This window comes from Ctenocephalides felis, unplaced genomic scaffold (genome assembly GCF_003426905.1).
Source record: "Ctenocephalides felis isolate EL2017-DRISC unplaced genomic scaffold, ASM342690v1 CF-g0.4_SCAFFOLD_00845, whole genome shotgun sequence".
Lineage (NCBI taxonomy): Eukaryota > Metazoa > Arthropoda > Insecta > Siphonaptera > Pulicidae > Ctenocephalides > Ctenocephalides felis.
In genome coordinates, this window is record NW_020536999.1 from 84737839 (window position 1) to 84761683 (window position 23845).

Sequence of the window (23845 nt, forward strand, 5' to 3'; positions counted from 1 at the left end):
AATGTTGTAGGTTTTCTGAAAAATTTGTAAACTGTGTGAAAATGTTTCAAATTGTCTGAGAAAGCTGTAAACCATCTGAGAATGCTGTAAACAGTCTGATAATATTGTAGATTGTCTAAAAAATTTGGAAACTGTCTGAAAATATTATAAACTGTAAGAAAACGGTCTGAGAAAGCCGTAAACTGTCTGAGAATATTGTGGATTGTTTGAAAATTTTCTAAATTGACTGAGAATGTTTATATTGTCCAAAAATTCTGTAAACTATCCAAGAATGTTGTACATTGTCTGAAAACTTTATAAACTGAAAATGTTGTGAATGCAAGAGAATGTTGAAACCAGCTGAAATGTTGTAAACTGTCTGATAATGTCGCGATTGTCTGACAATGTATGGACTGTTGGAAATCTTTTAAAATGTCTGAGAATGTTGTAGGTTTTCTGTAAAATTTTCTGTTTGAAAATGTTGTAAATTGTAAGAGAATGTTGTGAATCGTCTGAAAATGCTGTAAACTGTCTGAGAATGTTATAGATTGTTGATAATATTGTGGATTGTTTGAAAATTTTGTAAACTACCTGAGAACGTTTGTATATTGTCTGAAAGCTTTTTAAACTGTCAAAAATGTTATAAATTGTAAGAGAATGTGGTAATTGAGAAAGCTGTAAACTGTTTGATAATGCCGTAAATTGTCTGAGAATGTTATGATTGTTTGAAAATTTTGTAAACTGTCTAAGAATGTTTCAGATTTTCTGAAATTTTGTAAACTCTCTAGAAATATTGTAAATTGTCTGAGAATGTTATAAACCTTCTGAAAATGCTGAAATATGTGTGATAATGTCATAGATTGTCTGAGAATGTTATGGATTGTTTGAAAAAATTTGTAAACTATCTAAGAATGTTTCAGATTGTCTGAAAATTTGTAAACTCTCTGAAAATATTGTAAATTGTCTGAGAATGTTATAAACCTTCTGAAAATGCTGTTATGTCTGATAATGTCATAGATTATCTGAGAATGTTATGGGTTGTTTGAAAATCTTATAAACTGTCTAAGAATGTTGTAGATTGTCTGAAAACTTTGTAAACCGTTAGATAAAGTCGTAGATAGTCTTAGAATGTTGTAGATTTGTTGTTGTAGACTGTGTGAAAATTTTGCAAATTGTCGGAGAGTATTGTAAACTGCCAGAGTTCTGTAAGCAGTCTGAAAATGGTTTTACATTATCTGATTGAGTATATTGCAGACTGAGTGGGAATATTGTGAACTGAAAATGTTGTAGATTGTTTATTTTGATTACAGCATTACGAAGTTTCACTTCGTGGTGAAGTGAACTATCAAATTATTTTACTTTAAAGTGATTTTGATGGTGAATTTTCTCTTTCAGTGCTCGTGTTGCGCTACTGATGTGAAAGATGAATTATATCGACTATGCCTGATATTTGTATCGGTTATAAATTGCATTTGGAGTGTGGGAGGTAATAAAAGAATAATTAAGTTAAGCTATTTGTATAATTGTAATGTTATATTAGTAATTTAATATTTATAGTATTAACAATGATAATATTACTTGAGGATAATAATTATTAAAAGATAATAAAAAAATAATTTTATTTTTTGTTCAGACTTTTCCTGGTATACATGGTGTAAGTTTTAAATTTTAATATAAAATTTATTTTATAGGCTTATAAATTTATATGATTGGCTTCATGCATTTCGGCATGTAACATCAACTGTTGCAAATGGGATATCTGATGCAGAAGCTGAGGAAGACACTATTGAAATTGAACCAGAAATACAGTAATTTTTTTTATCAACTATATATTAATTTAAAAATATGAACAAACAGCACTTCTTTTTGGTTTTAATTTATTAAATGATAATAATTTTACAAACGTTTCGAGGCTAGGTTTGTCTCATCATCAGTGTATTATAATTTAAAATCTAAAATATGAAAATCTAAAATAGCACTATGTGTTAACAATCCAACTTGTTCCTCTTACTGAATGCAATTATGAATGAAATTATAATACACTGATGATGAGACAAACCTATTATTTAATAAATTAGTGCAAAAAAAGAGTGCTGTTTCTTCATATTTCTAAATTAATATATATATATATATATATATATATATAATATATATATATATATATATATATATATATATATAAATACAGGGCCGGTCCTGCCTTGCATGCGATGCATGCAAAAAATGCGGGCGCCAAAACGAGTTTCGGAAATTAAATTTATAATATAATGTTTATATTTTTTATATAAAATCTAGAATACTTAATAAATGATAATAAACAATCTAACTTAATTAGGGATACGGAGACACAAAAAGCATTTATTCACATTTATTTTGCAATGTGATATCAGTAGAAACAATTAACTGATTAATAACTCTGCAAATTAGTAAATAACAGCTCTGCCCATTGCTTAATTCACTTATTAAATTTTTTCTTTGTTTGAAGTTACTGTGGAATCGAAGAAGAAATTGTCTGGTGTTCAATCCCATAAGCTCAAACCTACGAAAGATTAAATTAATTGTTGGGCATTATTGACGAACAATTGCGAGCTGATTTAGTTGAAACGGAACTTGTTAAAAAATATAAACAACTTATAATGGGGAAAATAAAAAATCGAGAGTCAGTGCTTAAAAAATGGTATGTTTATTCCGAGAAATTGAATTGTAACTTTTGCTTTTGTTGCAAATGTTTCGCTTCTGATGAATGTTGAATGTTGAAAACATGCGTGGTTAGGGTTATGGAAATGGAACAAATATAAAAAAATGGAAGCAAAATTTACTTTGGAACGAAAATCTTAAGGCTTTTTTTATACCTAGCGGTGTCCATTTAATAATTATTAACTATGCAGAAAGAATACATATCAAATATAATAAGTTTTTTTCAATATATTTAAAGAAATGTGTAATTTCTTTGTATTTTTTACTGATTTTTGGACAATACTTTTAAAATACGTTAAAAATTTAACTTTAAAACAATAAACTGATACTCTGAATATGACGGTAAAGCAAGGATAAATACATTTCGGCTCTTACGATATCAATAAGGAGAAGTTTACGACGCAATTTTGGATATTGCAAATGATATAAATTAAATTAAATTAAAATTTCAAAAATCCAACATGGCATGATTTGCTCAATAGAATAGGGTAGAGCGTGGCTAGTTGAGCATAGGGGCAAGTTGAGCAATCGAAATATCTCGAAAACTATTCACCGTCCGTTTAAGTATTATATGGCGGAAAGACAGAGGTTTGGGAAAAATAAACATCCCGCGATCGCTAGTGGCCGCTGGACAGATGAGTGAGGCTCACGGGCGTTTTGTTTATTTTGAGACCAAAAAGTAAAAAAGTAATTCATCGCGAGTTTTCGTCTGGTTTAGTCAAATGTTATTCATTTTTAATCAGGTAAATGTTATTCTTCCATACATTTATAGTACTTTTAATAGGCACAGAGATTCTGGGTATAACTCTCACGGTATTTCTATAAACTCACTTTTATTTTGAAATTCCGAGTTGGGGTTAGTTGAGCATAGTTGCTAAACTTGTTCTGTCACTAAGCAAAAACAATTAACTTCCAGAAATTAATTATTATTTTTAAGATTTAAGCTAAGTCTTTGAGTAATAATATAAAGAAATAATGATTTTAATCAAAAATACTGAATATAATGGTAAAATAATTCCTAAGATACGATATTGTTTTGTTCTACTTTTGGTTAATTATTCAAAGAAAATTACTATAAGTTTTGTTTTCTCTGTCAATAAAGACTATAAATATAGAACTGGTTATTCAAAACTTATTTTATTTCATTGTACCTATGATTTCATTATACTTTCTTAGTGCTCAACTTGCCCCACCTATGGGGTACATTGAGCATACTTGACTTTTTGCATTTAGACAGATGTAGCTTTTAAATTTTACTTATTACCAAAAAATGGTATTAACACTTTTGTTAAGCGATAAACAACAAATCCATTAAGCCGTATAGCAATTTATTGAGACTTTTCATTGAGGAGCTACATCCGTTTAAGTAAAAATTTGCTCAACTAGCCCCGCCCTACCCTAAATCGCATAATAAATAAGTAAAATGTTATAAAACCCAAATATTAATATTGTAAAAAATAATTGAAATTTTAAAAATATTTGATTATAATCAACCCGCAAATCGCCTCGATTTTCGAAATAATTTAAAATCAATATATTTTATCCACTTTTAGATTATATCCAATTTTTTGTGTACTAAATCCAGAATAATTAAAAATAAATTTTTGAAAAATATGTAAATATTTATATAATTTAAATGATAAACTATTAAAGCAGTTAATATTGATAGGGGGGAGGGCGCTAGAAAAAAAAGTTGCATGCGGGCGCTAAGGACCCCAGGACCGGCCCTGTTTATATATATATATATATATATATATATATATATATATATAGAATTTGATACATCACAATATATCTCAATGATAGTATCAATGATATTTCATTTATTCTATTTGTTTATTCATTTTTCTCTTTATTTAACAGAGCCAGATTCACAAGTATGGTTTCCGAATTGCAGCATCTCGGATTCATAAAATCTTCAAATAAAAAAAGGGATCACGTAACAAGATTGACTTGGTGAACAAAAAGTCATTTGCATTTGGTAATTGTTAATTTGTTTGTTACATGTTGAATAATGTTTTTTTTTAACCATTTATATTTATGTAATAAAATACTGCGATATTCAGTTATTGTGTTTAAAATCAACTTGAAAGTATAAATTGCACTTGTAAATCTACAAAGGAATTCAGGAATTCATTTATTACATCGAGTCAACACTCTTTAATGTATAGGATCAATTTTCTTATTTTTTTTAGATGCGTTTTTAGATGATTTTTAAAATTACTTGCATTCAACCATCATTTTTTACCTTCCTACCGCACTTTCCAATTTTATTAATCACTTTTAAACTGATCGATAACTGGTCCATTATTGTCTTTTTGTGGACGTTTTTTTTCTTGAATTTTGATCCAGAAAGTTAATGAAAAAGCTTAATTTTTTTTTTTTTAAATTATTTTATTAACTTTCCATAGGGTAAGTTTGCGATTTGAGTTTTGGATAAGTTCCGATTTGAATGATTTGAAAAACTTTCTGCTTGTGTTGACAAAACGATTGCTTTTGAAGAAAGATTTTTTTACTTAATTTTCAAAACATTTAAAATATTTCGAATCGAATATTTCATTATGGTACGGGAAGGTCTAGCAATTTGCTTTAAGGCACGATGCTATACACCACTAGTTTTATCTACTCTAACACTTGAATTTTTTGAAACACATTTAATTGTTTTATGCATTGTTATATTTATTTTAGTTGCAACAGATTTTTTATACAACTTTTCTAAAAGCTTACATGTGGTTAGGGTAAAAAGGATCAATTGACAAGGATCAATCACATTTTCACTGACAAAGGTGAAAAAAATAAGATAGTAGTAAATAAAACTAGTGGTGCATGGCATCATGTCTTTACACACATTGCTGATGCTTTCCATACTGTAATGATATTCGAAAAATTTTAAATGTTTTCAAATAGATTTAATTTCGTAAATTCTGTAACTTTTGTTATTTGTATTTTATAGACAAAATATAAGAGCTTATAAATTGGACGACGACGTTTCTATGTTTACATGAAAACTAAATAAACAAAACTTAATCAAGCGGAGTTAGAATTAAAAGAACTTATTTACTAAACTAAACTAAAACGATTCAGTTTGGTTCATTAACATTGATCTCCTTGGCATGTATTTAGTCTGGACTTTTATATGCGTCTCTCGGCCCTAACAACTGACTTTGCCAATCGCATATATGAGTTCTACGGCCAATTTGATGCTTTTCGTAATAATAATTTTTCTTTACTAATAATAATTTTTGTTAATATTGAATAATCAGATACTAGTTGAATGTTAAATAAAGTCACATTTTTGTAACATGCTTTTATAATAACAAAATTTGATATAAAATACAAATATACAACACAGAGCAGAAATAAAATGTATGCTTGATTATAAATCTATTTATTTCGTATTAACATCTTTATATTAGGTGTTCAGACATTGGTTGAGTGATAGAATAAAATATAACAAATGTAAATCATATGTAAAAGTCACATTATATTCTACCATTCATAACAGCAACAACCACGAGAAGGTTTCTGAACTTGTGTTGCCAAAAAACTTACAACGGCATTTATTTGTGCAGTGTGCAGATATTGTTAATACAATATCTTTTTATACCGTCTTCAAATAGATGAGATGAGATCTCATGATAACCATTTATCTCAAATAGAGAATTTTGGTTTTCTTATTATGACAGTCTTTTATTTAATATCCAAGCTTTGGATAAGTATTATTCTTTTTGTGCAGTGCACAAAGTGAACAACAATATTTAAAATCAGGACTTCCTACAGCTCCTGGCGATAAAGATTGTGAAGCTAGGCTTTTATCACAATCAAATTGTATTCATCGACTACACATGCCACAACTGATCCAGGAATCACTAGAGGACTTTAAATTTATATTACATTTATTTTTGCATTTCATAAGTGATAATTCAGAATTTAGTGTATGTTTATACCATGAATTGCATTTTATATATGTATAATATGAGGGGCGATCTGTTGGCAAGTTGGACAAATTGGACAAATATTGTCAACTGGTGAGATATTTTCCAAAAACTCTGTCATTAATTGTTTTCTATATTCACTAGGTTCGATTTTATAGTTTAATTCAGTGTTATTTAACAAACATAATACATTTTTTATTGTAAAAAGTCCACAACTATGACCATCGGTCTGCCGAGGAGAAATTATTTTATGAAAATTCCATTGGAATCTTTCTGCTTCAGTTAAACAGCTTTTACGAAATTGACTAAAAATAAAATAATCTGTTGCAGCATCAATGCAAGAATTAATAACACTGAATTGTTTTTTTTATCTATATCTATTAAAACTAAGAGCCAATGGTTATTAAAATTATGTGGCGCTAGATACTTTAAATCTGATGATAATTTTATAACAAAGTTATCATTATTATAATTTATAATATGATCATATTCATAACACTTAAAATGTTGAATTTTTTGCTATCATATTCAATTGATACTAAGTAAGTCGATGATTCTGTCATCTAACCACTCATATCCATATAAAATAAAAAAATTATTCAATTTAATGGCATATTAACCAAAAGATCCTATAGTATACAATATATCCCTATTATACATGAAGGGTTTTATATAGAAATGAAAATCTATAGCTACATTATTGTTAGGATACAAACCTATTTTTAGATATGTGCTAGAGTCAGCAGAGTTATTTGAATCTAGACATTTATGCAAAGGAATTGCATTTTTCCTACATAGGTAAAAATTGACCGGATTAAGTTTCTGTGTTACAGGGCATTTATTTATTAAATCATTATTGGCAAGTCGCAACATACCTCTCAATTTCACCACGAAATGTCCTGCTTCCATATATTTATCACCATGGCAGATTTTGTTCTTTAATGTATTGAAAAATGATTCGACAGCAGCATTTGAATACTAATGTTTTCTGTCATTATCCAACATTAGACCTGACCACAAAGATATAATTGGAATATACCTGTCCATTACATAATTTAAGAAACCTGGGAAGAAAAAACGATTAATAAATCCTTCTTTCGGCATAATCTTTTCGGTTTCACATTTAATACGAAGGAAATCTTTATAAAATAGACTACTTCGTAAAAGATCTCGACATGGCTCACGATCATTTGTTATTTCTGAAACATCAGTATCAGTCAAGATTGTCTTGTTTGATACTGAGTCATTATTTTCAAATAGATTTATTTCCTTGATGGCTAAATCTATATGTATATTATGATACTTACTACCTAAAATCCATACAATATGAGTGAACATTTTTCGAGCATGGTTTAAATCTCTACATCTTTCATCTAAAAGAAAAATAATTGAGCTTACAGCTACAGATATTATTTCCTGATTACCATTTGCAAATTTTTCTGCATGATATGACAGCCTCTTTGTGAAATGACTGCAACATAAATGTAATGTTATGTTTTCTGTAAAAAGTTTAGAACTATTATCATCTAAAAACATATAGCACTTATTAATATAATCAATCAATTTTGTATTATTGCAACCTTGGATTATCGCATGAATGCTTGCATAGCTGTGGTTACAAACCACACGTTTAAAAGGCATATGACCGCCTAATTCATCTATACAATCTGTAATATCAATATCTCTTTCAATCGCTCTAACATTATGTTCATTTGATGAAAAATTTAACAATGGATATGTATAACGAGCTGTATTTGTGGGCACTGTCGTTACATCTGAATATAAAAATGTTCTCTTACATGAGGGGTGAATTTTTTTTACTAAACTACCTGTCGCATCAAAATACAGTACTCTATCTGCTTTATTTTGCAAATAACCTTTCAATACATCACCTCTGCTTTATGACTTACTGTTACGATAATCATCTTTAAAAGGCCAGATAAAATTTGCTTTTTCGCAGGTAATGTCAATTGGTAGATTGTATACTTTACCAAAATTTTCATATAATTCAGGAAATTCTGTTATCATATCTTCGAACTGCTCAAGACGACATGCTGCCGGTTTTTGATGTTTTTTTTTTTAAATCATCTCTGTCTTTTCCTCTAAGTTGCCTACACCTAAGAATTGGATTAGTTTCTGTACTATGATTAAGTATACCTTCAGGTATGATTAAAATTTCTTTAATCATTTTTTGATGAGGATCAAATTTGATGTGAGCATTAAATATAATGCAATTTCCAGCATCCTTTTCCTCCTTTTGATTGCGATTCTTGGGACAATAAGCTCTAATATGAGCACTATTTTTATTTACTCGTGCATAGCGAAAGTTCAAATGGCAAGGGTATATTGCAGCTTTCCTAAAACACTTTAAAAATGCTTCTTTATAAAATTTATTTCTTTTAACTGTACCATCTACAATATGAAATAAATCCTCAAATTGGAGATCTAAAAAAAATGGCTTATTTTCCTTCGGGATTTTGTCGGTAACACTCATTGATGAGTTTTCGATTTTACTATATTCTAAAGCACTATTTGAAACACCAGAAAAATTGCCAATCATCGTGCTTGAGAAGACATCCATTTTTGAAACAATATGAGATGGTACAAAAGAAATATTCTAAAAATAAACTAAAATTTAATAAGGCTAAATTAGGATAAGTATAATTATGTAAAAAAATTATTTTTATCTTATAAATATAATTAATATGCCTCACCTTAATATTGTTATATTATTAACTTGAAAAAGTTCCGATATAAAACCCGAAAATAAAAACTATAACATCCTAAAACAAAAACATAAAAACTCATTAAAATAATAATGCTGTTATTAATAAATAATATGCCTCACCTTAATAGTGATCTTTATCATACGTTATTATAATATTAAGTTATCAACAAATAAAATATTGATTGTGTATTTTAAATAATATGCCTTGCCTTACCTTAATATATTATTCCGGTTCGCATGAAAAAACTCTATCTTAATACTACTTGTTAAGTCAAGAGTTTATTTAGCTTCATTACAAAATTCTAAGAAAATAATAAGAAAAAGAGAATAATAAGAAATTCTATACAGTTTATTCAGCTACTCTTCATTACAAATTTCTAAGAAAATATAATTATTGAATCTATTCTAGCTCTTTAATCTATTTTATGTATTATTATTTTATGTAAAATTTATTAATGCTTTGATGATGGAAGACGCTATTCAAATTTTTCTTTAGTAAGGTCACTGGCATTCTGATTCTGGTGAGACTGGCCTCGAGCACGACCACCGCGGCGGCCTCTGTTGCCACGGAAGCTGCTGCTGCCTGCAGAAGGGGGGAAATTACTTCGCGTTGGCTTCCTGCCGCGCTGAGTTTTTCTGCCCCGTCCTCCGCATACTGAGCCTCTCCAACTTGCGGCATGGTCCTGGGACTAAAGTAATAATATTATAACAACTTATAGCTAAGACATATTTACAAATGTATTTATATAATATTATATAAATGCTACATTACCTTATCAAGATAAATTTTAAGGCTAACGCCCTCAGTATTTATCATGATTTTATTGAATAGATTAATAAATATGTTTGCGTCGTATGGCATTTCAAACGGCAGCAAAGCCACCGTCTTCCACTCTGCTCTCATTGCTGCCTGAATTTTCTTCAGCACTTCTCCAACTGTCTGGAGCTCGCAATCTGCCATAAGAAAAATCATAATGAAAAATTGCTTAAATTTGTATATAAGTTCCTTATATATACTTATATATAAGATTTAGATTTTTTAGTTCGTATATTTATATTTATACCTTCATCCTCATATGCAATGGCACATAATGCCACTGCATGTCCCAAGCAGCTTGTGGTCCAGGCGATGTCCCCGAGACTCTCTGGCCTCGGATTTTCAGTATTAAATCTATCATAGCAAAAAATAGAAATATGTACACGTCCTGAACAATAAAGAAGTGGATTTAAATTACTTACATTGTCATTTTTTCCATTCTTGACTTTTTGTGAGTACCCGTGAACAAAATGTGTACGTACTCTACAGGTATCGTTTGCAACATTGAGAATGTCAACACTTTTGCAGCATCTTTAGTTAAGACTAGAGAAAATGTAATATATATATGTTCATATGTATATATATATATATATATATATATATATATATATATAAAAATTAAAATTACCAGTTTCTTTATTTTCCGTTGCCATTTTGCGATTTTTACTCACAGCGTATTCCAATGATCACACATTATTAATAAACTATTTACTAAAGCCATTGATAACAATGTTTATTTATTTTATAAAATATATAAATTAATTCATATATCTAATTAACATTAATTTCTATAAGCAGTCATATGTAATTTTGTTACCAATTTTGTAAATACTAATTACTCATTGGTATGAGCACCCATGTGCCTTTTCAGGGCTTCTGAACGTTTGAATACCTTATCACAGATTTAACATTTGTAAGGGCATTCTCCGGTGTGAATGACCATATGTCTATTCAAGTTACGCAAGTATCTGAATGTCTTATCACAAAGTTGGCAAATATAAGGATGCTCACCAGTGTGGATGAGCATATGTCTATCCAACTTACTTGATTCTGTAAATGTCTTACTACATACTTTTCATTTATTAAGACGTACCCCAGTGTGAATTAGCATATGTCTATTCAAGATACTCAATCGTGCGAATGTCTTATCACATATTTGGCAAATATGTGGCCGTTCACCAGTGTGAATGAGCATATGTGTATTAAAGGTACCCAAGCGTGCGAATCTCTTATCACAAATTTGGCAAACATGGGGACGCTTACCTGTGTGAATAAGCAGATGATGATTCAAGTTAGCCAATTGTGTGAATGTCTTATCACAAATTTGGCAAACATGGGGACGTTCACCTGTGTGAATGAGCAGATGTTGATTCAAGTGAGACAATTGTGTGAATGTCTTATCACAAATTTGGCAAACATGGGGACGTTCACCTGTGTGAATAAGCCGATGTTGATTCAAGTGAGACAATTGTGTGAATGTCTTATCACAAATTTGGCAAACATGGGGACGTTTACCAGTGTGAATAAGCATATGTCTTTTCAAGTGAGACAATTGTGTGAATGTCTTATCACAAATTTGGCAAATATGCGGGAGTTTTTCAGTGTGAATCAACATATGTCTTTTCAATTGAGACAATTGTGTGAATGTCATATCACAAATTTGGCAAATATGGGTACGCATATGTCTATTCAAATCTACCAATTGTAAGAATGTCTTTTCACATATTTTGCAAATATAAGGGCGTTCTCCAGTGTGGATGGACATATGTCTATTCAAGGAACCCAATTGTGTGAATGTCTTATCACAAATTTGGCAAATATGCGGACGTTCACCAGTGTGGATGATCATATGTCTATTCAAGTAACTCAATTGTGTGAATGTCTTTTCACATATTTTGCAAATATGGGGACGTTCAACTGGTCCCTTTGCAGTATGAGCACGAATATTTCGTTTTTGATTACTAGATTCATTCAAATGTAAAATTTGTTCTCTTGCAGAATCACAAATGTGTTGATCTAAGTGATATTTTTCAGTAAATGCTTTGCAGCACTTTGTACATGTGAAATGTTTTTCACCTGTATGAGATTTTATATGTATTTCTAATGCACTTGCATCTGAAAAAGACTCTGAATGATATGTATCCCTATGACAATAATTTAACATATGCTGTTCTAAATAATGCAACTTTCTAAATGTTCTATTACACTTGATACATTTATAAGGAGGAGTTTGAATTAATTCCTGTTCGACATCTTCTTCTATTTTTACAATAGAGTTCATAAATCTCTTTAGACATGTTTTGTCATCCTCTGAACACGATTTATACTCTTCATCAATTTCCTGTTTAATGTCTTCGATTGGATATTCTTGTGGTTCAATTTTAATTATCGGATCATTAGGAGCTTCTGACATTTTGATATTTTTGTGCATCGAGTATGTTCTATAAGCAAAACTATAAACAAAAATAGTTGGTTAGTTTAAATGAACTATTGTTAAATATGATAATAAATTTCACTAGAAATATAAATTAAAACATTAGCTGTTGACAGTTGGAGCATGGAGTATAATTTTAGAAAGTGCATTACATTTATGCTCTCGTAACATTTTACAAGAGTGTATGTTTAAATTAATAATCGTTCTCAACTGTCAACACAAATGATTCTGAGAATATAATATATTCGTATAATGGATTTGTCTAAGCATGTAATCTTACATTAAGTTAACAGGAATCTATTTTAGACAATGTCGCCAAGAGAATTTCTTCTTCAAAATAATTTATATTTGACAGACAGTGATTTTGAATCAACTAAAGCTATTGGCTTGTCATATAATTATTGCAGAGCTGAAATGAAAAAAAGTAAAATTAAATTTTACATTTTCTTTGCGTATCTTCATTTGGAATTAAATGTTTTTTTGGAATGAAATAAATATAATTAAAAGTTAGTCATGTGGAATAACCTCAAAGTATTATACACTACCTTTATGTTTAGCTATCAATCACAAATACCGCTTTATAATAACATACACATATTATTACATATTTATATTTGAATTTATATATATAATATACTTAAACATTTAATTGATAATTAAATAAACAAAATGTTCGTTTAGTACATTAAAATTTGTTTGACAGACACCAACACCTGTTAACGAACTTCGCTCCCTTTACATTGTTCTATGTTACCGTTGCCAACATAAAAATATTTACAAATATGGGGACGTTTCGCCCATAGATGAACAAAAGTATAAATAGATCGCTATGTCTGGCGAAATGTAGATTACCATGTTTTAAAATGGATTGGTATTCGAATTGATCGAAGGATGGCGCTACGATTTCCAATTTCATTGATCTAGCTTGATCTACATTGATTTGATCGCCATTTTCTATAAGTTGTGCATATGTTGATTCAATTCAAAAGATTCGTGGATTATAGTTGAGATGTGTTATATTTGTTTTTCTGTAATTGTTTATATACAATTATGTTTTGGTGAATACTTTTTTTCATTTATTATTAAGTTAAAATGGTAAAATGTGCCAAATTGTTATAACTCCAAATATAATAAAAAAATGCATGTCTTTCCGGCATCTAATTATCAGGTATGTATATAATGATGTATTACGCATATAATGAATAGAAATCATGAAAATACTATTAAAATGTTATATATATATGTTTGTGTAAATATATATTATATATATTTGAGTGTAAAAATTTCTGTGTAAAAAGATGCTTTCAATTTGGATGCAGAGAACGAATAATCCTTTAATAGATAACCTAACTCTTCGGTTTGTGTCACAAATCAAAGATAATTTGAAATCGAAAGCAATTAGAAGTGTCTCCTCTACAGCAATAACAGAATTCAAGTCACTGGAGAATGCTCTGATAAAGAACCAGAAGAACAATATGCATGTCCAAGGACAAGGCCAAGTGATTATAACTCTAAATACTTCAATACCATTTGCAAAAAAATATTAATAAATGAATCTTATGTTCTATATGATAGGTGATGAAAGCCTAAAAACCTTGAAAAAGATTTTCAGCCCCTAAGATTGTCAAGTGCGTGTTAAAATTCATCTATTCTGACACCAGTTTTCCGCAAAGATATTTTTTCATAATAATTGCAGCAAAAATAATTAATATGATAATAACAATATCTTCAATTAATATGATATAACAATATATTCAATAGAAGTCTTTGGTGGTAGCTGCAAATTGCCGCAGAATGCAGTGATAAGGCGTAGGAGTGCCTTAACATCCAGAAGATGTATGATACATCAAATTTTGTTTCGGGATTAAAAAGGATTAACAATATGATTAACAACAATGCAATAATTTGAAGGATAAATTCCAACAGAGTATACAATGTTCGGAGAAGTTTTCAAATATTCCGGAAACGTAAAATGTAAGGGCAAGAATTTTGATATTGTCTCAATTAAGAATTAATTAAGCATACTCAAAGACCAGGCAGTTTATAAAAAGCAAGGGTTTAGTTATAGTTTTAACTAAACTTCCTTTCAATAAAAACTGGATTAAAACGATAGATAGGTTTGAGCTACAATTGGTATAAATTAAAAGTAGTTCAGGATTTTGGTTACATAAGTTTAAAAAAAACACCTATACAGAAACTATTAAAAGATTTCGTCAAATGTAACTTTATTAATAATTGATTAGATAGCAAAATAACTATTAAATGGAGAGATAACAAACAAGAATGTATCGTAAATGAATTATAATCCTAGGAATTTAGTTTTATCTCAATTTGGATATCAATATATATATCTTTAGTTTTTAGGATTATTTTGTCTGGGAAGTATTCGTTTTTTTAAAAAAAATTGCTGTTCTTCTTATCCTTTTAAATTTTTGCATTACTTGCATTCCTTCTAAATTTGTCATTCCATCGCCAATACTCCTGCTCTTTTCACTTCTTAGTTTTTAAGTTTTTAATATATTGATATTAGTATTAAGTAATTAATATTAATACGTTATTTCTCTTTAATTTGTAGCACTTTAAAAATATGCCTGTAATATACTTTAATTAATAGTAATCAGTTATTTCTGTTTAGTTTATAATTCTTCAAAAATATGTCTGTGATATATTTGAAAATATATTTTGTATTTCGTATGTTTTTTTCTTATTTCAAATATTAATTTTTTTTCAGATTTTTTGGCTTGATTATATGTACAAATGTAGAAGTAATACCAGGGGTTGATTTACATACTCTACATGTGCTGCCATGTTGTGATCAATTTGTAAATTAAAATGGTTGTAACGTCAAATTGCCCGAGATAGCGATCTATTTATGCTAATTTATCTATGGTCTAGGATCTACAAGTTCAGTTCTTTCAAAGTGATCATTATGTTTAAAATTAAAATTTTTGTAATTTATAGTGATTTATGGAAGTGAAAAAAAAATTTGATGACAAATTTTATAGAAAATGATATATGTGAAATTGAATTTTGAGGTATAAATTATTAAAATACCATGATGCATTGAAATAATTCTTATATTTAAAATAATAATTTATTTATACATTTCTACGATTTTGACATAACACATTTAACATTGATTGTGGCAATTATATACTGTATTATTACAAGTTACACAATTATGTAATTTTTTCTTGCTATTTTATTATAATTCAAATTCAAATAATTATTTGCTGTTAAATGTTAATTTAAAAACATTGAAAAGTGTTCATAGTGTCATGTTAAAAACTTTTTTTGTTGAATGAACTTTAGCAGCATTTGACAAGTGTCAATGGAAAAACTAACATTAATATTTATCCATCAAGTACTTCAGAATATTTTTTTAACAATTCCCCCATAATATAATACAAAATGAATCATTCTTCATATTAATATAAAGCAATATGCTTGATTAGAGTTTTTAACTTCTCGAAGGAGATTATGTTTATAAGTATTAATTAATTCTGGTTTTTTAATTGCAGCATCTACGAGTCATAACATATTCAAATAAGAAAAGACATCAATCAATTGACTTGGTGAAGAAAAACATTGGTAAGCACTTGTTGAAGGACATTTATATTATCTATGATAAGAGATTCATTTTTTTGTCAATAAACTATTATTTGATAAGTACGTATAATCAAAATATATTTAAGGGACTTATTTGAAAACTTCGTTCTTCTTCTTTTTTGCGTATATTTATTGTCAATCAAGATAATACAATTTTTAAGACAATATGCTGGTTGTAAATGCATTTAAAAAGTTTACCTCCTATGATATATCCTCTTTCCTTTTTTGTATTTTTTGATATGGCCATTTTCTTTTCACTCTTCGAGTAGGAGATTCTCACTTAATTCTAATAAATATTAGTTTATTAAATTTTTCCTCCTTTTTTGTATTTTTTGACCTGGCAATTTTTTTTCACTCTACGAGTAGGTGATTCCTCACTTAATTCTTTTTTTTTTTTTGGTGACTTGGTAATTTTTTGTGCTTGTTTCTTTTATTACTTCATTAACAGTTTTCATTTTCAAGTCTTTATACGTAGAGTGTCATTCGTAATATACCACGGTGCGTTCACAATGCAGTCAAACTTCTAATCAACTAAATGCAATTTTGTAGGTCAGTTAATTGCATGTTGGCCATCTATTTTATACCTACGGGGCCAGTTCTCTAATTAAATAGAAATATTATGGCAACGCTACGTTAAGGCCCAATCTTTGTAAGAATAGGTAATAAAAAAAAGTGCGCGCAAGGTTCACACGCAATTGAAGTAAAACTTATTTGCTACTGTACAAGATGGCATTCAAGTAAAAATAAATACAACATATAACAATTTTGAATAATGTTTATTAGTAATATGGTAGCACTCGTGATGCACACATTTATTAGTGTCAACCATTATACACATTTATATAACAATAAATTATAAATTATATATTTATAAAATATGTATAATATTTAAAAACAATAATGCAATTAAAGTCATACTTCAAATATGACATGATCGGTTTGTCATTATAATTAGCATTTAGAAATGAACCTTCATTAGAGAAATGAAGATTACTTCTGCTACTGCTGATTAATAAATTATTTAATATTTGTTCACACAGTGGATTATGTTAAAAACGTCTAAACAAATATTGTTTTCACAACTTTACTTATCATGTAATTGTGTTCGCAGAACTTCATGTAATGAAAATCAGCATACATTCATTGACTGCTTGTATTTTTCTTTACTTTTTTGCTGGCAATATAATCTCATTTTAAACAGCTGGTAATATCTGTCTTGCGTAAAAAATATTTTCCATTTTAATAACTTCAATGATCTATAGAAACTATGAATAATATAGAAATTATTTCTAATCAACAAAGTTACGTTTAGTGAACGGCACAAATGCTTAAATTGTTTTATTATTTTCAAGGAACAGGGTAAAATATTCTTCTGATTCAGGCATTCTACAATAAATCAAGATTTGTACTACGACGTAAATTTAAAATGTTTATTTATCTATGCCGATTTCCTTGTTGATATCGGTACGCATACAACGACATATCTCTATTCACATACACGACAACTAATCACAATCGACCCGTCTATAAATAATTTCAGCAAAAGCGAATGACGTACAGTTCTGGCGTGACACATTTCCGATGCTACACCCTAATCGGGCCTAAAGAAGTTTTACTTCAAAACTTTTGAAATGCTATGTACTTGCTGTGAAGTCAGGCGTTTTACACATAAAACCTAACTTCATATATGTGTTATCTGTGATAGTTTTATTTTAATAATATAATGGCAATTGTGAGGCCTAATAATTAACTTCCCGAAGGAGAAGTTTATGTTTTCATCAAAAAATCCGATTCACTAATTTTATGTTTTCTCGACGTTTCAAGCCATTCTGAATCGAATGAGACCAAATTTGGAAAAAGTATGTGTGTGTGTGTGAACAGATTTTTTGCCGTTTCTCGAAAACGGCTCGGTCGATTTCAAAAATTTAAAAGCCATTCGATGTATCTCGACGAGAACTATTGTTTGTCAGTTTTGTGCGACGATCGGCCAAGCCGTTTCTTTATAAATGACAGAAAAGTGAAAAATTTTTCGTCTAGGTTTTAGCCCGCAATTCTGAATCGATTTTGAAAATTCAAAAACCGTTCGAAAGATATTGGTTGGGAATCGTGCTGATTAGTTTTTGGTAGAGATCGGCCGGGCCGTTTTCTTGTAATAAAGTTTTAAAAAAAAAAATTCGACGATTTTTATGATTATTTTTTTGACGATAGATACCATAGTCTTCTAGATCATACTAAAATATTACGGCCCTACGACAACTCGTTCAGCTTTAAAAATTCGTCAAAGTTTGCAAAAATCAGTATGGTCTTTTTGGCATTTGTCAAAATTAGACATTTGATCGACGTTTTCTCAAAAACGCCTGAACCGATTTTAGAAATTTAAAAGCCATTTGATGTATTTCGGTGAGGACTATCGTTTGTCAGTTTTGTGCAACGATCTGCCAAGCCGTTTCTTTGTAATTTGAAAAACAAGTGTTAAACTTTTCGTTCACATTTAAGCTCATCCTACCGAACCGATTTTAAAAAATCAAAAACTGTTCGAAAGATATTAGTTGGGAATAATACTGATTAATTTTAGGTGAAAATCTACCCAGCCGTTTTCTTGTAATTAACTGTTAAAAAAAAATTCAAGCCGATTTTCATGGAACTTTTTTTGTCGATATACATCATGGTCTTATAGAACTTACTGTAATATTACGGCCTTACGACAAGTAGTTTAATTTTAAAAATTCGTCAAAGTTTGTTAAAATTATTATCGTTTTTTTTTTAAAGTAGGATTGATGAAGTATATTATTTACACTTTTTTTTTGATTAAGTCGATTATTTACACATATCGGGAAGTTCATCTAACTTGCCTCAAGGCTAAATACCAACTAGTTTTATAAGAAATGATATTAAAAATATTTTCCCTGTGAAATAAATGTACATAAAATCAAAACCACCTGTTAAAATTAGTTTATATATTATATATTATATAATATATTATATTATGTTATATAGTATGTTAAATACGTAACATATGACATATGACATTTGATCAATCGGGAGAGTCCGCGGTTGTCACAACGTTCGCTCAGCAAGTGACGTCACAATGCTTTCTATGTTTGAGCACTATGTCCATGTGGTCTATCTCATATATACCTTATCTCATATTTTTCTGAATTATATAAACTGATTTGCAAAGTTAATATGATTTTTTTCAAGTATGCACACGACGCCAGTATTTCTTTATACAGGATTTCTGTCAAGTTTTCTGGTAAGGTGAGCAAGAATTTTGTGCCAGAATTTTGCCTTATTCTATGATTAATAATATTACTGTGAATTTCACAATTTATATTTTATAGGCCTAAAATGCACTAATGCTAATAAGCGTACAAACAGAGCATTGTATGAAATGTGAACAATAAATATATAGGTACTGTATCCGATTAAGATGAATTCATAAGATGATTTAATTTTATATTTCTAAGAATTAAATAAAGTGATAATAATAAAAAGATAATAAAATGCTGCAGTTTAACATAACAATTATTGATTTTTAAAATCAGTATCTTAATCGGATAATTAATATTATTATATAGATATTAAAAAGGTTATGAAAAGTTCAGTAAATGCGTAAAGCCCATGAGGGTAATACATTTCAAATAATTTTTTTATTTAGTAGAATTTTTTTTTTTTTTTTTAATTTTTATTTGGTTTTGTTTAGTCTGACCATTTAGCCATCTACAACATTTTATTTATACTAATACTTAAATATACTAATCTAATAATTATTTCATGTTTTTTTATATTATTTGTACGGAAATAACTCCCCATCTCTCGCCCTTTCTAATAGTCCATGTCTCTGATCCGTACAGAGCTATGGTCCAGACTTAATTGAACAACATAAATATAAATTACTAGAAAACTAGTGGGGTGGGTGGGCATCGTGCCTTAAGGCAAATTGCTGGAACTTCCCGTACCGTAACGAAATGTTCGAGGAATACTGAATGTTTTCAAATAGATTATTATAAATATTGTAACATTGTCTAATATTTATAAGAATTATATAAACTGAATTGCTAAGTTGAAATTATTTGTTTAAAGTATTTTAGAACTATAGTCAGAATTAAAAATAAAATCTGAATTATTTTCGATATACAAAAAATTAAAAAAAAAAAAAATCGAAACAAAAATTTTTTTTCCAAAATCAATTATTTTGTTAAGACAAGCAAAAAGTTTTTTGAATCATTCAAATCGGACGCTTAGTTCTCTCAAAAACTGCCATTTTTTACATATTTAGCTCCGTATCTTCGAAATGGCTGGGCCTGCCTTTGCCAAAAACTAATAAACACTTCTCTCAATCATTACTAATTGAATGTTTTTTAGATCATTCAAATCGGATACTCCGTTCTCTCAAAAAGTCGATTTCTATTTTCTGCACTCTTTGCTCCGTATCCCCGAAACGGCTGGACCTGCCTTTGCCAAAAACTAATCAGCTCTTTTCCCTATCGATAGGAATCGAATGTTTTTTGAACCATTCAAATCGGTTGATCCGTGCGCCCGAAAACGTCGACGAAAAATTGTATCCATACATACATACACACACACACATCCATTTTTTCTGAAGTATGCCAAAATGTTCAGAAACCTTCAAAACGTCGAGAAATGTAAAAATTTTCAATTCCGATTTTCGGCCCATTACTATAACTTACCCTATGGGAAAAAAAAGAATGGATAAGATTAATATAATAATTAATGAAATATTTTATTGTATATAAATATATATAAATCATTAAGTTTACCAATAACAATTTATTGGTAATTAAATAGTTTATATATAATTAAATAACCGGAATAATTAATAATAATATAAATATTTTATTATATATAATATATATAAATATATATATATAAAATATATTATATATATATATAAATATATATATATATATATATATAAAAATATATATATATATATATATATATAACATACATTAATATATAATTAAAAAGATTATTTTACGGAATAATTAAATTTTATATATAAATATATTACTTAATTGAACAACATAAATATAAATTACTAGAAAAAAAAAAAAAGAATGGATTATATTAATATAATAATTAGCACTTTATTAGTCTCTTCCACAAGTCGAGACTCAGTTTGCTCATCGGGAGTATAAGAAAGTTATCTACTATGGATCACTTCATGCTGAAATAATGTTTGTTTTGTTTTGAATCCCTTACCGCATATCTTACATTCATGAGGTCGTTCTTCAGTATGGACCATTTTATGCCGTTTTGAATCCTGTTTTCTTTTAAATGTTCTCTTGCATATTTCACATCTATAAGGTCCTTCTAAAGTGTGCACTAATGCATGCACTTCTAAATCACTTGATAAAACAAACTTTTTATGGCAAAACTCACATTCATAAGGTCGTTCTTTAGTATGGGTCAATTCGTGCTGGTTTAATGTTTGTTTTGCTTTGTATGTTTTATTACATGTTGCACATTTATGAGGGCGTTCTATAGTGTGCACTGATAAATGTCTGCGTAAATGGTTTGATCGTGTAAATCTTTTATCGCATAAATCACAACTGTAAGGACGATCTTCATCGTGCAATAATAAATGTTTTTGGAAAAGCTGTAGTGTGTGAATTTTTTATTGCAGATATCACATATATGGGTTTTTTGATGTTCTTCTGAAGTCCTTCCAAATGATTTGTTCGTATTATCTTCTAAATTGATGGGATTGTTTATTTCTTCATTAGATATGTAAGGTTCTTCTTCACTTTCTTTGTTAGTGACTGCGCCTTGCCCATCAAATGTTTCTTGCTTTATTTGTTCTTCAATTGTTACCTCGGATTTTAAAAATTGCTGTCGACACATTTCTTCACGTTCCACATAAGATCTTTCGTGGAAACTTGTTTCATCTTGATCAATTATTTCTTGCTTAATTTCTTTCTCAGATTTTGAAAATTGCTGTAGATATATTTCCTCTTCGTCAGGACATATTTCTGATATTTCATAATCATCTAATTCTTGTTTAACTTGTGGATATTCAATTGGTTCTATTTTAATTATTGCGTTTGTTTCTTCAGACATATTCTGGGTTTGCTCCTTTTTTTAAAATAAACTAACGATGGCTCCTAAAAGTTGATACCTATATGTTGTGTAATAATTATGTTTTAATATATATTTATATTAGTTTCGTTTAAATTCAATATAATTCCATGAAACACTTCGACATTCCTGTCAAATTCTCACCAGGTGTCAAAAGATCAGGTGTGACAACTAGTGTTAGAACGAATCATCGAGTACTGAGTAAATATCGATACTTTGCGGTCGATAGTGAGTACTTTTGGTATCGATTTTTTAGCTCGATATATTTGCCAATATCGATCTTTTACGTCGATAGTACTCAAAAAGAATCGACAGCGTAATCTATGAACCCCACTTATCGACCAACTATGAAAACCAACCATTTTGCCGAATGCAATGCAATAGTCTCTCTAGGTGGTCATAATTGTTCAGAGAAGTGTCAAAAAATGATCCCGAAGGGTCATTAGTCTCAGAATTTATTGCTCAAAAACCCAAAATGAATATGACCACTCTAATAAATAAAGATGTTTATTTATTATTCTTATGTAAAACGAAACCGCTTTTTAAAGTACCAAAATGTTTTGTAAAAACTTATTCAACAATCGTAGTATGATTATCTTATATATAAAAATGGATCGCAAAATGTGTTGGTAAGCGCATAACTCAACAACGCCTGGACCAATTTGACCAACTCTTCTTTTAAAATGTTCGTTTATGTCCAAGGATGGTTCTTACGGCGAGAAAAAATCGAATAATTGCCGGGAAAACCCTAAAAACGGCTCTTTTATTTTTCTCAAACAAACGTTTACAGTATATGTGGGAATCAAGTAGGCAACGAAATTTGTAGAAAAACAATAATTTATCTCATGACATTTTGTGTAGATTTCGATAAACTAATTCTTAATATTTTTTTATAAACATAGAAATATCTTTCTATTAATCAAGCTATATTGGCAGCCAAAAATATTGATGTAAATGAATTAAATTTCAAAATTCATGAACAAATTACAGGCGAATTAGTTGATTCGACAACTAACCAAGACATGTAGTTAACTATCCACCGGAATTTTTAAACTCGCTGGATTGCCAAAATTGTCACCTCACAATCTCATTAAAGGTAGAATCGGCAATTATAATGTTCGAAATATCGACCAACCGCGCCTTTGCAACGGCACAAGGTTAGCGATAAAAAAAACTACCAAACAACGTGATGGAAGGCAACTACATTGAAAGGATAGTATAAGCAGAGATGTTTTCTCGCACCGTGCATCCCAATGATTCCGACTGATGTGCCATTTGAGTTTAAACGACTACAATTTCCAGTGCGTTTACGGTATCATTAAGTGTTTTGTGGTATTAATTGGAAAACCCATGTTTCTCACATGGTAAATTCCAAAGAACATCGTTATCACAAAGCACTACAATGAGAATTGAACTGATTTTTTTAATTATGATTTACATGATTAAAATTACTTACATTTAAATGCTTATAGTGTTTTATTTAATTATTTTTAATCCACACCGAATTATTACCAGGGTGACGGTTCTGTTCAGGATAATTTTTA

The 23845-nt window shown here is 29.1% G+C and overlaps 4 protein-coding genes across 4 annotated transcripts; 1 reads left to right on the top strand and 3 right to left on the bottom strand.

The window, feature by feature from the left end:
* Positions 1-1411: 1411 nt before the first annotated feature.
* On the top strand, positions 1412-9886 carry LOC113374911 (origin recognition complex subunit 3-like). Its single transcript, XM_026614876.1, has 4 exons — positions 1412-1465; positions 1671-1787; positions 4540-4657; positions 9836-9886. Exons 1-3 carry the CDS (start codon positions 1419-1421, stop codon positions 4634-4636), a joined length of 261 nt encoding a protein of 86 aa, XP_026470661.1. The 5' UTR covers positions 1412-1418; the 3' UTR covers positions 4637-4657; positions 9836-9886.
* LOC113391184 lies at positions 9816-10809 on the bottom strand. The gene is made up of 5 exons (XM_026627138.1): positions 10785-10809; positions 10579-10699; positions 10404-10510; positions 10112-10293; positions 9816-10028 (listed from the first exon to the last, which is right to left on the bottom strand). The coding sequence occupies exons 1-5, from the start codon at positions 10807-10809 to the stop codon at positions 9816-9818; spliced, it is 648 nt and encodes a 215-aa protein (XP_026482923.1).
* Positions 10810-11030: 221 nt separating this feature from the next.
* Positions 11031-13179, bottom strand: LOC113363654 (zinc finger protein OZF-like). The gene is made up of 3 exons (XM_026606135.1): positions 13136-13179; positions 12871-12999; positions 11031-12609 (listed from the first exon to the last, which is right to left on the bottom strand). Exon 3 carries the CDS (start codon positions 12585-12587, stop codon positions 11232-11234), a length of 1356 nt encoding a protein of 451 aa, XP_026461920.1. The 5' UTR covers positions 12588-12609; positions 12871-12999; positions 13136-13179; the 3' UTR covers positions 11031-11231.
* Positions 13180-21357: 8178 nt separating this feature from the next.
* On the bottom strand, positions 21358-22283 carry LOC113391185 (oocyte zinc finger protein XlCOF19-like). Its single transcript, XM_026627139.1, has 2 exons — positions 22038-22283; positions 21358-21822 (listed from the first exon to the last, which is right to left on the bottom strand). The coding sequence occupies exons 1-2, from the start codon at positions 22281-22283 to the stop codon at positions 21367-21369; spliced, it is 702 nt and encodes a 233-aa protein (XP_026482924.1). The 3' UTR covers positions 21358-21366.
* Positions 22284-23845: the final 1562 nt, after the last annotated feature.